Source organism: Carcharhinus amblyrhynchos, chromosome 4, assembly GCF_965287045.1.
Source record: "Carcharhinus amblyrhynchos chromosome 4, sCarAmb.v2.hapA, whole genome shotgun sequence".
NCBI classification, from domain to species: Eukaryota; Metazoa; Chordata; class Chondrichthyes; order Carcharhiniformes; family Carcharhinidae; genus Carcharhinus; species Carcharhinus amblyrhynchos.
In genome coordinates, this window is record NC_137327.1 from 102,234,350 (window position 1) to 102,248,570 (window position 14,221).

Below are 14,221 nucleotides of genomic sequence, written 5' to 3' on the forward strand. Positions count from 1 at the left end.
ATTAAGATTTATTCAGTGAGGTTTGACTAGATTTTTAACTATCACTGAACATCTGGTCTAGCCCTGAAAAAAATGTGGAACATTACCAAATGTCTCAATTATGATTAATTAGTAGATTTTTGTCAAATATTTTTTAAAGATTAACTATTTTTCATATTTATGCTTCTAGCTTCACCCATGTGTATACCTCCTAATTCTCTACTTTTAATTCAATTGGTATAAAACTTTTAAGAAATAATTTGATTATTTGGTGCTTTCACTTCCTAGTTGGCTGGCTGTGAGAATTCATTAATATGATTGGTTGCTTGTTCAGCAGCCAAGTACCCCATTAAACTATGTTACAATCAATGGCACAGCAAGAGAGGTAGAGTTCTCACCACAGAGATCACTTTCAGTGCAGCTTTCTTTGAGTTCAGCGATACTTGCTTTACCACTGGCCATAAAAGTCAGGCTAATATATTGGACTGGAAAGCTCTTTATTACAATTTGTGTTATGTAAGTGACCCAGTTCACTACAAATGATAGGATGTTTTTTGCATTCTCCCATGGGCTGAATTTCCTTCGAGGTCCCACCAAGCAGCTGTTATAACTTCCATGGAAGACCAGCAGAAACTCAAATACACTCAGTGATTTTGCTATAGGCTACAGTGACTGATTGGGAGAACCAAAGGAATTCCCAGTATGGACATTCACAACTTTGGGTGACCACCTACTTTAAGGGATGTGCCACATCCAAAGTGGAAAAAAGTATTGCAGGTTCCAAAGTCTTCTTAGCAGCAAATGTTCACCAAAAATGAGGAATAGTTTGTGTCAAACTTACTATTTTTCTCATCAGAATCTCCTTACTTAATTCGTCCAAGCGGTGGATTTTCCAAGACTAACGTTATGGTAGATCGGTTTAACGTGACAATATTTGACCTCAGTGGCGGAGAGAAAGTCCGCAGCATTTGGAAGAATTATTATCCTGAAGCACATGGTTTTATTTTCGTTGTTGACTCTACGGACGTGAAGCGAATGGCTGAAGCTGGAAATGTTCTCTCGGAAGTATTAAAAGATCAGATGATGTCTGGGAAGCCTGTCCTCGTGTAAGTCCTGAAAACTGGAAGAGTGAATTTGACAGTAAATACAATTGGATGATTAAAGGTGGGAAAAAGATTGGTAACAAAGTGTTGGATAAAGCTTTTATTGATTTGTTTTAATGTGACTTGGCTAAGTAGACATTATTGACATGCAAAGCCATTGTATTATTTACATGTGACAGCATCAAAGTTTAAATGAAGGGTAATATTCTGGCCTGCTCCCTCAAAATACACTCCAGTTACCCCTCCATCTCTCTAACAGCTTGTTCAATTCCAATTCTCTTGGTGCATCTAGTCATGCACAAAGGTAGATTTTTGTCTGTTTCCATAGTTAGTTATTCCTGGATCAAGTCACTAGTCTAATTTAACTGAAGGAGTGCCACTCCACATCAAGCATGGCTGACCAGGCATCTCTCCCATTCTTACCATGAATCATTGGCATGTTTGAAAGGATTTGCAGGTTGTAAATCCCTAATTTTTCATTCCTGCTCACTTTTTCTTTTGGTTTAGCATCATTAGATGCCTTCAGCTACCTTTGGGTACAGAATCATAGAATCCCTACAGTGCAGAAGGAGACCATTCAGCCCACTGAGTCTGTACCAGCTCTTCAATAAAGCATCTTACCCAGGCTCACTCTCATATCCTGTCCCTTAACTCCACATATTTACCCCAGTAATCTCCCTAACCTACATATCTTGTGACACAAAGGGGCAACATCCACTAACCTGCACATTTTTGGACTGTGGGAGGAAACTGGAGCAAACACAGGGAGAATGTAGAAACTCCACATGGTTACCCAAGGCAGGAATCAAACTAGGGTCCCTGGCATAATGAGGCAGCAGTGCTAACACTGTGCTACCATCCCATCCTTGCCTACTGGCAAGCACTATAGAAACTTAACTTGTTGTTGAAATCCAATGTACAGAAAGTATACAAAATAGTAACAGCTTATCCCTACAATAACTGCATCCTTACCTTGTTCAATTTTGGTGCCAGATTAAATGCTATACTGAGGCTGGGAGTAAGGAAGATTGAGGTTTAATTTCAGCTGGTTACTGATTTTAATGGAAAAAAACAAACATAAGAATAAAGAAGGAACTTTGCTTCACACATATCTAGATATCACTAAGATTTGCAAACAAGAGGTCACTATTTCCATTGTTAGAGTGTAAAAGTATAGAGACAGCTTTACTTTGCATCTACTTTTTGCTTAATGTGATTGAGAGTATTTAATAGGACAGTGTATGAGGAAAATTCTTCCTTATTCATGGTTTCCCACCCACAATGGTCAACAAGGGTCTCAGCAATGTCTGACCCATCTCCCAGGCCACTGCTCTCAACCCCTCCCTCCTTTGCAGAACCAAGATAGGAATCCCCTTGTCCTCACTTTTCATCCCATCAGCCTCCACATTCAAAGGATCATCATCTGCAATTTCTGCCAACTCCAACATGATGCCACCATTCAACACATCTTTCCCTTCACTTCCCCTGTCAGCATTCCACAGGGACCATTCACTCACCCCGATCCACTCCTCCATCACATCCAACATCTCATCCCTTGTCCACGGCACCTTCCCATGCAATCATAGAAAGCGTAACACCTGCACTTTCACCTCCTCCATGCTCCCCATCCCAGGGCCCATACACTCTCTTTTCAGATGAAGCAATGCTTCACATGGCCCTCCTTCAATTTGGTCTACTGCAATTGCTGCTCCAAATGCTGTCTACTCTAGATTAGAGAGCCAAACGCTTTGCTGAACACCTTCGGCCCATCTGCAAGCAGGACCCAAACTCTCCTGTCTCTTGCCATTTCAACATCCAGCTCTCCCATCCACATATTCATCCTTGCCCTTTTGCAATGTTCAAATGATTCCCCAGACAACCTGGAGGAACAGCACCTTATCTTCTGCTGTTACAGACTTCTGGACTGAACATTGAGTTCAACAACTTCAGAGCATGAACTCTCCCCTCCACCATTCCCCATTTCCATTTATTTAATTTCTTCTTTTCATCTTATTCATTCAGTTTTATTACTTCATATTCTTATTTTTAGTTCTCCACTTCTACCATCTCATTTCCCATATTTTTTCCACCCACCACCCCACCCCCACACTGTCCCCCCAACCCTCCCCCCACCCCCGCTCCCCCTACCCTACTAGGACCAAGCGCCACATTCCTCAGGTTGTCATTTGACACTCTTGCATCTTTGTACTGCCATTCACACATTCCAATCTCTTCATGGGTGCTCTTAGCACCTTCCTCAGCTTTTATCAACACTATTTACATTCACTTTGTCATTTTATTTATGCCAGTATTATCAATGACAGCCACCCCAACATTCCCCATAGTATTTTCCTTCTCTTCAGCTCTGACAAAGAGTCATTCAGGCTTGAAACATTGGCTTTATTTTCCCATCACAGGTGCTGTCAGACCTGCTGAGATTTTCCGGCATTTTCTGGTTTTGTTTCAGGTTCTAGCATTCACAGTATTTTGCCTTTATTATTATGAGGAGATTTAGTCTGTATTTAGTCTATGATAGAAGATACAAAGCAGTGGATGCTTTGTGACTCAACATGTCAAGTAACAAACTAAAGGACTGATTGATTGAGAAGAACTAAATACAACAAAGGGTCTAACAGCACAATCATTCAGGTCTACACCTAATAACACCCTGACTATAAGTTCAGCCTCTGCTCCTGGGGATGCATGCCCTCACTTCTGATAGGCCCAGGTTTGCATGCTCGCTCCATTGGTCCTGGCCTGGTCATGTGACCTGCAAAGGATGGTTCATTAAAGAGGCCACACTACCACAGAAACCTAGTTCATATTAATATGTCAAAGACGTTCCATGTAAATTGCAACAATCCATGGCAATCAATGTATCACCTCTGGAATTTGGATCACAATTTGTCATCTAATTGGAAAGTCAATCACTATTAAGCAGTTGGAGTTAGAACTAGTGATTGTTCTGACAATTCATCCATTGTCAAAAACAGCATGTGTCATTGCTAATTGTCCTCTGATTCTGAGAGTTTTCAACTTATGTATCTTCTTGTATGCACGTACTTAAATTGACACTGGAATAGGAGTCAGAATGTTTCAGCAGACTTTAATTTGTAAGTACGTACAGAGGTTTTATATAAGGTTTATTTTATATAAGGTGCAACAGATACTGACAATCCATTGAAATATTCTGTTTCCTTCTTTAAATCTTCAAATATCCATTTGTTTTTCTCATACTGAGTGTCTCATCTTTCCCTTTTTATTTAGACTAGCAAACAAACAAGATAAAGCGGAGGCATTACCAGAGTTTGATATTGTTGAGCAGATATCCCTGGGGAAACTGGCCAATGAAAATAAATCCGTCTGTCACATTGTAAGTTGAATAGAGCTTCTGCATTACTGAGATACCAATCACCTTCCTAATACTTTGTACCTTCTACTAATGTCTTCTCCAAAAATGTTAGAGTATATTTTCCTTTGGAACACCCATTGGATACACCTCAGGCACAACCAGAGGTGCACTACACCCATCAGAGAAGAGGAGAACATACATTTCCTGCCCTGGGACATTTGTATGGCCTTACACATTCCGAATACAGATTTTCCCCTTGATCAGATATGAAATTAGGGCAGGATGCAGGACTTGTAACCTGATATTCACTCTCAGCATATTTATATTTACAGCTACATTATGTCCGGTAATAAATAAATACTGTTATATAGAGGTCTGCAGTCATCATGGAGTACAGTGATAGAGTCATACAGGTTTACAGCATGGAAACAGGTCCTTCAGCCCAATTTGTTCATGCCACCATTTTTTTAAACCCTTTAGCTAGTCCCAGTTGCCCGCATTTGGCCCATATCCCTCTACAGCCACCTTACTCACGTAACTGTCTAAATACTTTTTAAAAGACAAAATTGTATCCACTTCTACTACTACCTCTGGCAGCTTGTTCCAGACACACACCACTCTCTCTATGAAAAAACTGCCCCTCTGTACATTTTTGTATCTCTCCCCTCTCACCTTAAATCTATGCCCTCTACTTTTAGATTCCCCTATCTTTGGGAAAAGATTATCTGGCTGATCTATGCCCCTCATTATTTTATAGACCTTTATAAGATCACCCCTAAACCTCTTAAGCTCCAGGGAAAAAAGTCCCAGTCTATCCAACCTCTACTTATAACTCAAACCATCAAGTCCCAAGAGGATCTTAGTAAATCTTTTCTGCACTCTTTTTAGCTTAATAATATCTTTTCTATAACAGGGTGACCAGAACTATATGTAGTATTCTAAGTGTGGCCTTACCAATGTCTTGTACAACTCCAACAAGACATTCCAACTCCAGTATTCAATGTTCTGACCAATGAAACTAAGCATGCTGAATGCCTTCTTCACCACTCTGTCCACCCGTGACTCCACTTTCAAGGAACGATGAACCTCTATCCCTAGATCTATTTGTTCTGTAGCTCTCCCCAGTGCCCTACCATTCACTGAGTAAGTCCTGCCTTGGTTCAATCTACCAAAATGCATCACCTCACATTTACCTAAATTAAACTCCATCTGCCATTCGTCAGCTCATTGGCCCAATTGATCAAGATCCTGTTGCAATTCCTCACTGTCCATCATGCCACCAGCCTTGGTGTCATTTGCAAACTTACTAACCATGCTTCCTATATTCTCATCCAAATTATTAATATAAATGACAAATAACAGTGGACCCAGCACCGATCCCTGAGGCACACCACTGGTCACAGGTCTCCAGTTGAAAAACAACTGTCTACAACCACCCTCTGTCTTCTGTCAACAAGTCAATTTTGTATCCCTTTAGTTACCTCACCCTGCATCACGTGAGATTTAACTCAGGCAACAACCTACCAGGTGGTACCTTGTCAAAGGCCTTGCTAAACTCCATACCATTCATAGAGAATACAAGATGAATTATTTAACACAGTACTTTTATCCAGGACTGTCTACCTGCAATTTTCTTGTGAATACATCCGGGCTTATTCCTGACACAAAACATGGAAATAGGGATAAGGTTTCATTCAGGTAACAATAGAGTTGTAGCAACAGAAAATGCTGGAAAAACCCAGCAGATCTGGCAGCAACTGTGGAGAGAGAAACAGAGTTAACGAAGAGGTGGGGTATTTTCCCATCCTGCCCGCCATGGGAATCGGAGCGGGTGGGGGCAGACCATGCAAAGGTCTGTTGACCTCAGGCAGGAATTTCCGGTTTTGGGGTAAGTGCAGCTGGAAAATCCTGCCCAATGTTTTAAGTCCATTTGACTCTTCACATGGAGTCAAAACATTAACTCTCCATAGATGTTAACAGACCTGCTGAGGTTTTCCAGCATTTTCTATTTTCATTTTAGCATCCGCAGTATCTTTCTTTTATTATGTTCTGGAATTGTGCTGGCTTCCTCTGAAAGGGTTTGTGGGAGATTGGAATATTTTGAGATGTAATAAGTCTGCCACTGACCCTACCTAATTCTCATTTTCTATTGTCAAAGGTTATTCATACAGAGGGGCAACTAAATAAATGGGTCTTTGGACCCCAGCTCTGTCCCTCCCTGATTAAAGGTTTAGATAAGCAGCAAACATGTAGGACCAGAAGAAAGTCCCACTTTTCTCACAGTGGCACTGAGCAACAAATTGGTGCTGTAAGCTTTCCTGTAGATTCTGGTGGTCATTGCTGCTGCTGTTTCCTTCGCTGTCTCCAGGCACTAGACCATACAAAGCGTCGTCCTTTAGTGCAATCACATCAGGAGCATGCAAATGGCCTAAACTCACCAATCCAGGTGGCTTCAGGTGTGAACAAATATCGAGGATACAGAGAGTTCAGCTTTACAGTTCTGTTATCACATAATATAGGCTAGATTGTTTTAATTAGTAACTCATAGAGTCCTGTTTTATATCTTTACACACACACAAAAATGTTTCATAGCACCTCATCAGAGAACCACTTCACATTGTCTACATCAATTTTGCTCCATGTAAGATTACAAAATTGCACCTTTGATTTTGATTTGATTTGATTTATTATTGTCACATGTATTAGCATACAATGAAAAGTACTGTTTCTTGTGCGCTATACAGACAAAGCATACCACTCATAGAGAAGAAAACGTGAGAGTGCAGAATGTAGTATTATAGTCATAGCTAGGGTGTAAAGAAAGATCAACTTGATGCAAGGTAGGTCCATTGGCAGCAGGGGAGAAGTTGTTCTTGAGTCGGTTGGTGCGTGACCTCAGATTTTTCTATCTTTTTCCAAACGGACGAAGGTGGAAGAGAGAACGTCTTGGGTGCATGGAGTCCTTAATTATGCTGGCTGCTTTGCTGAGGCAGCGGGAAGTATAGACATAGTCAATGGTTGGGAGGCTGGCTTGCGTGATGGATTGGGCTACAGTTATGACCTTCTGCAGTTTCTTGCAGTCTTGACAGAGCAGGAGCCAAGCCAAGCTGTGATACAACAGAAAGATGCTATGGCGCACCTTTTATTGTCCTTATTCCTTATTTGTGGTATGAACAGAATACTTGTTCAAGAACAGTTATTGTTGTCCATTTATCAGGTTAACCAATATATCTCATTATTCTCTATTCCCGCTGCACTACAGAAAACTGGAAATGCAAAATGTAACAAAACCACTAATAATAAAGAACCTCAAGGTTACTTTGAACTTTGTGGGTTGTTCTTTAAAAAGAATCTCTTGCAATGTCAATATAATAAATCTTGCATTTCAAAATGACACTCCAGCTATCTTGATACAGTTAATATTGTATAAATCCAATCATCAAGGTAGAAAATAAATTCCCTGTGAATACCATGAAATGAATTATTTACAGTGTACATAGCCATTTCTGCACTGATGTGATTTATTAACAATATGACTTCTAGGACAATTCATAAGTTTCTTACTTTCTTTCCTTGTAACCTTTGTTTATCTAGCTGCTCTGTAGAAGTGGACTTGGTTCACAATCTTCTTATTTCAGCCATGTACCAGAGGGAGTGAATTTGGTATTGTTGCAAAGACCTCAGCCAAGATTCAAATATACAAGATGATCTGATGGCATCTATGCTTGAAGGCACAAGGCTTTGAACAGGGACGTTTCATGTGTTTTTCATCTGTTGTGGCTTCTGAGAGACCTGACAATAGATGCCCCCAAAGGCTACAGATAGTTTGTTTCAGTGAGACTTTGACAGAGTCCAAGGTGAAAGCTATTCCCTGTAGCAATGGATGATGCACAGGGCTAAAAAATTGTAAGACAAAATTTAAAATAGATTAGGAGGATAAAGAAGAGAAAAACATTTTTCCAGGCAATAAGTATAGCTTAACACATGGGGAACTTCTTTCAATTAAGGTTATGGATGTGTAAAGTTAAATATTCAACAGCTTAGAACAATGAACAATAGGGGCCACCAAGCCTGCACTGACACATGACGCCTTTTTAAACTAAAGACCTTTTGCCTCTACACAGTCCGTATCTCTCTGTTTATGCATCTATGAAGATGCCTCCTAAATGTTGCTATTGTATCTCTGGCAGCGCACTTCAGGCACTTACCACCCTCAGTGTAAAAAACTTGCATTTCACGTCTCCTTTAAACTTTCCCCCTTTTACCTTAAACATATGCCTCCTAGTAATTGACATTTCTACCCTTAGTTTTTGTTGGGCTAGCTGTCACCTAATATCAAAATATTGTGCCAAACACTAATAATATGAGTTTGCAATAACTTCAAATTTTTTTTAAGGAACCATGTTCAGCTACTTTGGACTACGCCGAAAAGAAACTAGACAAGACTATTCTGAAGGGGTTGAGGTGGCTGCTGCGTGCCATCGCCAAGGACTACACCAATCTGTGTACACGACTACTTCATGATGGTATGGCACCAAAGACCAAAGAACAAGAACAATCGGAGGGAGCACCGCCAAAACGCAGGATCCATGGAGAAAGGTAAAAGTATTTGTTCAGCTGCGGCCCAGTGGTAGTTCTCTCACTTTCAAATCAGAAACTTCTTGGTTCAATCCCCACTCCAGACACTGGATCATATCATCCAGATTAACAATGCAAAATAATACTAAGGGAATGCTGCACTGTGCGGTGCAGTCCTCCTGAGCGAGATGTTCAATTGATGGGTATAAATCATTCCAAGGGCGGTGGATAGAGGAGAGCTGGTGGATGTGGTCTTTCTTGATTTTCAGAAGGCGTTTGACAAGGTACCTCACAAGAGGTTATTGCAGAAGGTAAGGGGGCATGGAGTTGGGGGTAGGGTGTTAGCGTGGATAGAGGATTAGTTGTCAAATAGGAAGCAGAGAGTGGGGGTTAATGGGTGCTATTCGGATTGGCGGTTGGTGACTAGTGGAGCGCCCCAGGGGTAGGTGCTGGGGCCTCAGCTATTTACCATTTATATAGATGATCTGGAGGAGGGAACCGAGTGTATGGTGTCGAAATTTGCTGATGACACCAAGATTGGGGGAACAGCAAGTTGCGCAGAGGGTGTGGAGAATTTGCAGAAGGGTCTAGATAGGCTGGGCGAATGGGCCAGGAAATGGCAAATGGAATTTAATGTTGGCAAGTGCGAGGTGGTCCACTTTGGTAGGAATAATGGTAGGAAGGACTATTTCTTACGTGGCGAAAAACTGCAGCAGGCGACGGTGCAGAGGGATCTCGGGGTCCTTGTGCATGAGTCGCAAAAACCTAGCTTGCAGGTGCAGCAGGTGGTCAGGAAGGCGAATGGGATGCTGGCCTTCATAGCGAGGGGGATTGAATATAAAAGTAGGGAGGTCTTGCTGCGGCTGTATAGGGCATTGGTGAGGCCACAGCTGGAGTACTGTGTGCAGTTTTGGTCGCCGTACTTACGCAAGGATATTTTGGCCTTGGAGGGAGTGCAGAGGAGGTTTACTAGGCTGATACCGGAGTTGAGGGGGTTGAACTATGAGGAGAGGCTGAATAAACTAGGCTTGTACTCGTTAGAGTTTAGAAGAATGAGGGGAGATCTCATTGAGACGTATAAGATGATGAATGGGATGGATAGGATAGAGGTGGAGAGACTCTTCCCGCTCAGAAAGGACAGTAGGACTAGGGGGCACAGCCTCAAGATAAAGGGGGGGCGGTTTAGAACGGAGTTGAGGAGGAACTTCTTCACTCAAAGGGTGGTGAATCTCTGGAATTCTCTGCCCGTTGAGGTGGTGGAGGCTGCCTTGCTAAATATTTTTAAGACGCGGGTTGATGGGTTTTTGATAAGAGAGGGGATTAAGGGTTATGGTGAGAGGGCGGGAATGTGGAACTGAGCCACGACAGATCAGCCATGATCTTATTGAATGGCGGGGCAGGCTCGAAGGGCTAGATGGCCTACTCCTGCTCCTATTTCTTATGTTCTTATGACAGCATTCAAAAGAGAGCAGGGGAGTTCTCTGGTGTCATGGTCATCTTATAATCTGTCTACCAAGGCCTTCAAAAAAGGCCGTATTATCTGTCCATTTATTTCACATCAAATTATGGGAGCTTACAGTGCACAAATTGGGTCTTGTAATTCCTGTTTTAGAACAGTGACTACATTTTAAAAGTACTTCATTGGCTGCACAGCACTTTGTACACCCTGAGGTTATCAAAGGTACAATATAAATTTGAGAGAAAGCCATGGAGGTTGTATACTCTTCTGACTTTGTGCAACTCATTCCCCACACACAACAGCATGCAGTTACATAGCAGCTTTAATGCAGTTGATTAAGACCACAGCAAGTTTCATAGAAGAGAAATGGATAGCAAGCAATAATAGAAATGTCAGGGATGGTGACTGAGAACATGGTGCAATGGGACCCGCGGTTTCAAAGTTTGTATTTTTTGACACAGGCCCAAATTGAAAAGAGAAACTAAGAAACAAAACTGGACCATTCAGTTCCTTAGGAGACTAAGACTGAAACTGAGGTTGGAAACAAAAACTACTGGGGAGACTGAAACTAGTTGAAACCCTATGAAAGGATGTAGAATTGTCCAGGGTCAGAGGATGATTCTAGAGGTGCAATAGAGACAGTCTGACAATAACAATGGCTAGATCCAGATGCTGAGAATAGGCAAATATACAGTTGCTGCAGCTGTTTATGTTACTTGAAGATAATATTCATGGATCAGTTGTCAATAAGAGGCGAGGAAGCTACACCTGAATGAGACAGAGACTGAGTGGAGTAGCGAATTAGGTTCTCATGGAAATTCTCTACAGGGGAAGGAGGTGTTTTAAATAATGTTTGTTTCAATTCATAACCTATGTTAAGTTTAATCATATTTATCAGTACTAGTAAGGTTGTAAGGTTTATTAAGTTGAGGCCAAGTAACAAGTAAGCCAAAGGAAAATAAAATTAACATAAATTAAGTTAATTTAAGACGTAGCAGGGCTGCTTGATCACGTGGCGTGCATGCCCTACTGTATGTGGGAAGCCATGAACGCTATTGGATGACTATGTGTGCAGGAAATATCACTAGCTGCAGAAACTTGAGATCTGGGTTTCAGAACTTTAGCAGCAGCTGGAGCTACTGTGGCACATCCACACAGCTGAGAGTTACATGGATGGCATGTTCAGAAAGGTAGTCATGCCACAGTTAGGATATGGAGGCAGAAAGGCATGGGTGACCTCTAAACAGTGCAAGAAAACCAGACTGATAGTGCACAAGCCAGTGAGGCCCCACTCACTGATCAGGTTTCCGTGTGGATATCAGAGAGGACCTTGGTTCTGCAATGAGTGCAGTCAGAGCCAAGTTCATGGCGCCAGTGTGACTCACCCGTACAAGCTGGGAAGACCAGGGGAAGAGCCGGAGATTCATTAGCTGGAGGAACTGGCATTTCTGTGGCCATAGATGTGACTCCAGGATGCTATGCTGCCTCCCTGGTTCTGGGGTCAAGGATGTTGTGGAATTGCTGGAAATTCTTTTAGGAGAGGTGAACAGCCAGTGATCCATGTCAGTACCAATGACTTAGGAAGGAGTGGGAATGAGGTTCTGAAAGCAGATTTCAGGGAGCTAGGAAGGAGATTGACAAGCAGGGCCTCTGAAGAAGTAACCTCAGGAATCCTTGCAGTTCAACATGCTGAGGTTTATACAAATAGAATTGAACAATTGAACACGTGGCTGGAGAACAGGTGTAGGAAGATATGCATCACTTTTTTGAGGCATAGGGATCAGTTTGGAGGCAGGTAGGACCTGTACAAGAGGGACAGATTACATTTTAGCAGGACCGGAACTAACATACTCTAGGAAGATTTGCTAGTGCTGTTGGGGAGGGTTTAAACTAGATTGACATTGAGATGTGAACCTGAAAGGGAGCTCAGATTTGAGGGAAGCAAAACTGGTAAAAGGAAATGGAAAAGTTGGAAGCATAAATAGAAACTTAAAGAACTGGCAAAAATCAAACAGGACAGAATAGAGAATAAAGTTTAAAAAAGCAGAATTAAAGGCATTCTATCTAAATACATGTAGATAATGAATGCATACGTGTATATTTCAAAGTTCCTGCAGACTATAAGTTAGTGTATGTACCCCCACTATTTAAGAAGTGAAGAAGAGGGAGAATGGAGAACTACAGATTTGTTAGTTGTAGGGAAAATGTTAGAATCTATTATAAAGGATGTGATGACTAAACATTTAGAAATGAAAGGTAAAATTGGGCAGAATCAACATGGATTTATGAAAGGAGAAGCACATTTGGCAATTTTTTTGGATTTTTGAGGGTATAACTTGTAGCATGGATAAAGAAGAACCAGTGTGTATGGTGTATTTGGATCTTCAGAAGGCTTTTGACAGAATTCTGCATTGGAGGTTAGTAAATAAAATTAGAGTGCTTGGGAAATATACTGATATGGATTGAGAATTGGTTAATAAACAGAAAGCAGAGAGTAGGAATAAATGGGCCACTCTTAGGATGGCAGGCTGTCATTAGTGGAGTCCTGCAAAGATCAGTACTCAAACCACAGTTGCCCACAATCCACAGAAATCACTTGGATGTGGGGGACAAAGTGTAATATCTCTAAATTTGCTGATGGCGGAAAACTAAGTGGGGACATAACTTGTGAGGAGGATGCAACACGCCTTCAAGAGGGACCTGGAAGGCTAGGTAAATGAACAAGGCAGATGAAATATGATATGAATAGGTGTGAAGTTATTCACTTTGGTAGAAAAAAACAGGAAGACAGAATATTTCTTAAATGGTGAGAGGTTGGGAAGTGCAGGTGTTAAAAGAGACCTAGATGTCCTCCTTCATGAGTCATTAAAAAGATTGCATGCAGGTGCAGTAAACAATTAGAAAAGCAATTTGTTTGTTGGTCATCAGCCCAAGAAGATTTGAGTACAGGAATAAAGATGCCTTGCTTCAGTTGAATTGAACCTTGGAATGTTGTATACAGTTTTGCTTTCCTTATTGAAAGAAAGATATACTTCCCATAGAAACAGTGCTATGGAGATTCACCATTGGGATGGTGAAGTTGTGTTATGAGGAGAGATTGGGGAGATTGTGTCAGTATTCCCAAGGGTTTTGAAGAATGAAGGATGACCCATAGAAACTTACAATATTTTTAAAGGTGTGACAGGGTGGACATGGATAAGATGATTCCTCTGATGGCTGAGTCAAAAAACAGGGAACATTATCGCAGGTTAAGGGGTAGGCTATTTAAGACTAAAATGAAGGGGAATTTCTTTACTTGGAATGTGCTGAATCTTTGGAATTCTCTAGGCCAAAGAGCTGTGGGAACTCAAACAATAAGCATGTTCAAAACAGAAATTTACATATGTCTGGAGACTAAAGACATCAGGGGATATGGGGATAGAACAGAAAATGGCATTAGGATAGGTGATCAGCAATGATCTAACTGAATGATGCAGCAGGCTCAATGGGTAAAATGGCCCATTTCTGTTCTTACGTTCCTATCTGCACCACCCAGGCCGCTGCAAGCAGAGTTAAGGAGGTTTGGCAGGGTGTGCCATTTTTGGTGAAGTAGGGTTGGTTGTGTGCTGCTGTAAGATGGGCATCAGGCTAATTCAGGGCAGAGGAGCTGAAATTCTCGATTTTCTAGAGCTGAAATTCTAGATGAACAAGATAGAGATTTGAAGAATTTTGAGACTGAAATTGATGACAAAGGTTGGGTGGAATACTGAG

The 14,221-nt window shown here is 41.5% G+C and overlaps 1 protein-coding gene across 2 annotated transcripts in view; it reads left to right on the forward strand.

Annotated features, from left to right (window-relative positions):
• Positions 1–14,221, forward strand: part of LOC145342687 (ADP-ribosylation factor-like protein 13B) — a 46,200-nt gene that overhangs the window by 9,650 nt on the left and 22,329 nt on the right. For both annotated transcript variants that reach the window (XM_080188244.1, XM_080188245.1), the window contains exons 4-6: positions 836–1,085; positions 4,350–4,455; positions 8,831–9,033. In XM_080188244.1, coding sequence (XP_080044370.1) covers positions 836–1,085; positions 4,350–4,455; positions 8,831–9,033 — 559 coding nt within the window. The remainder of the gene's footprint in view (positions 1–835; positions 1,086–4,349; positions 4,456–8,830; positions 9,034–14,221) is intronic.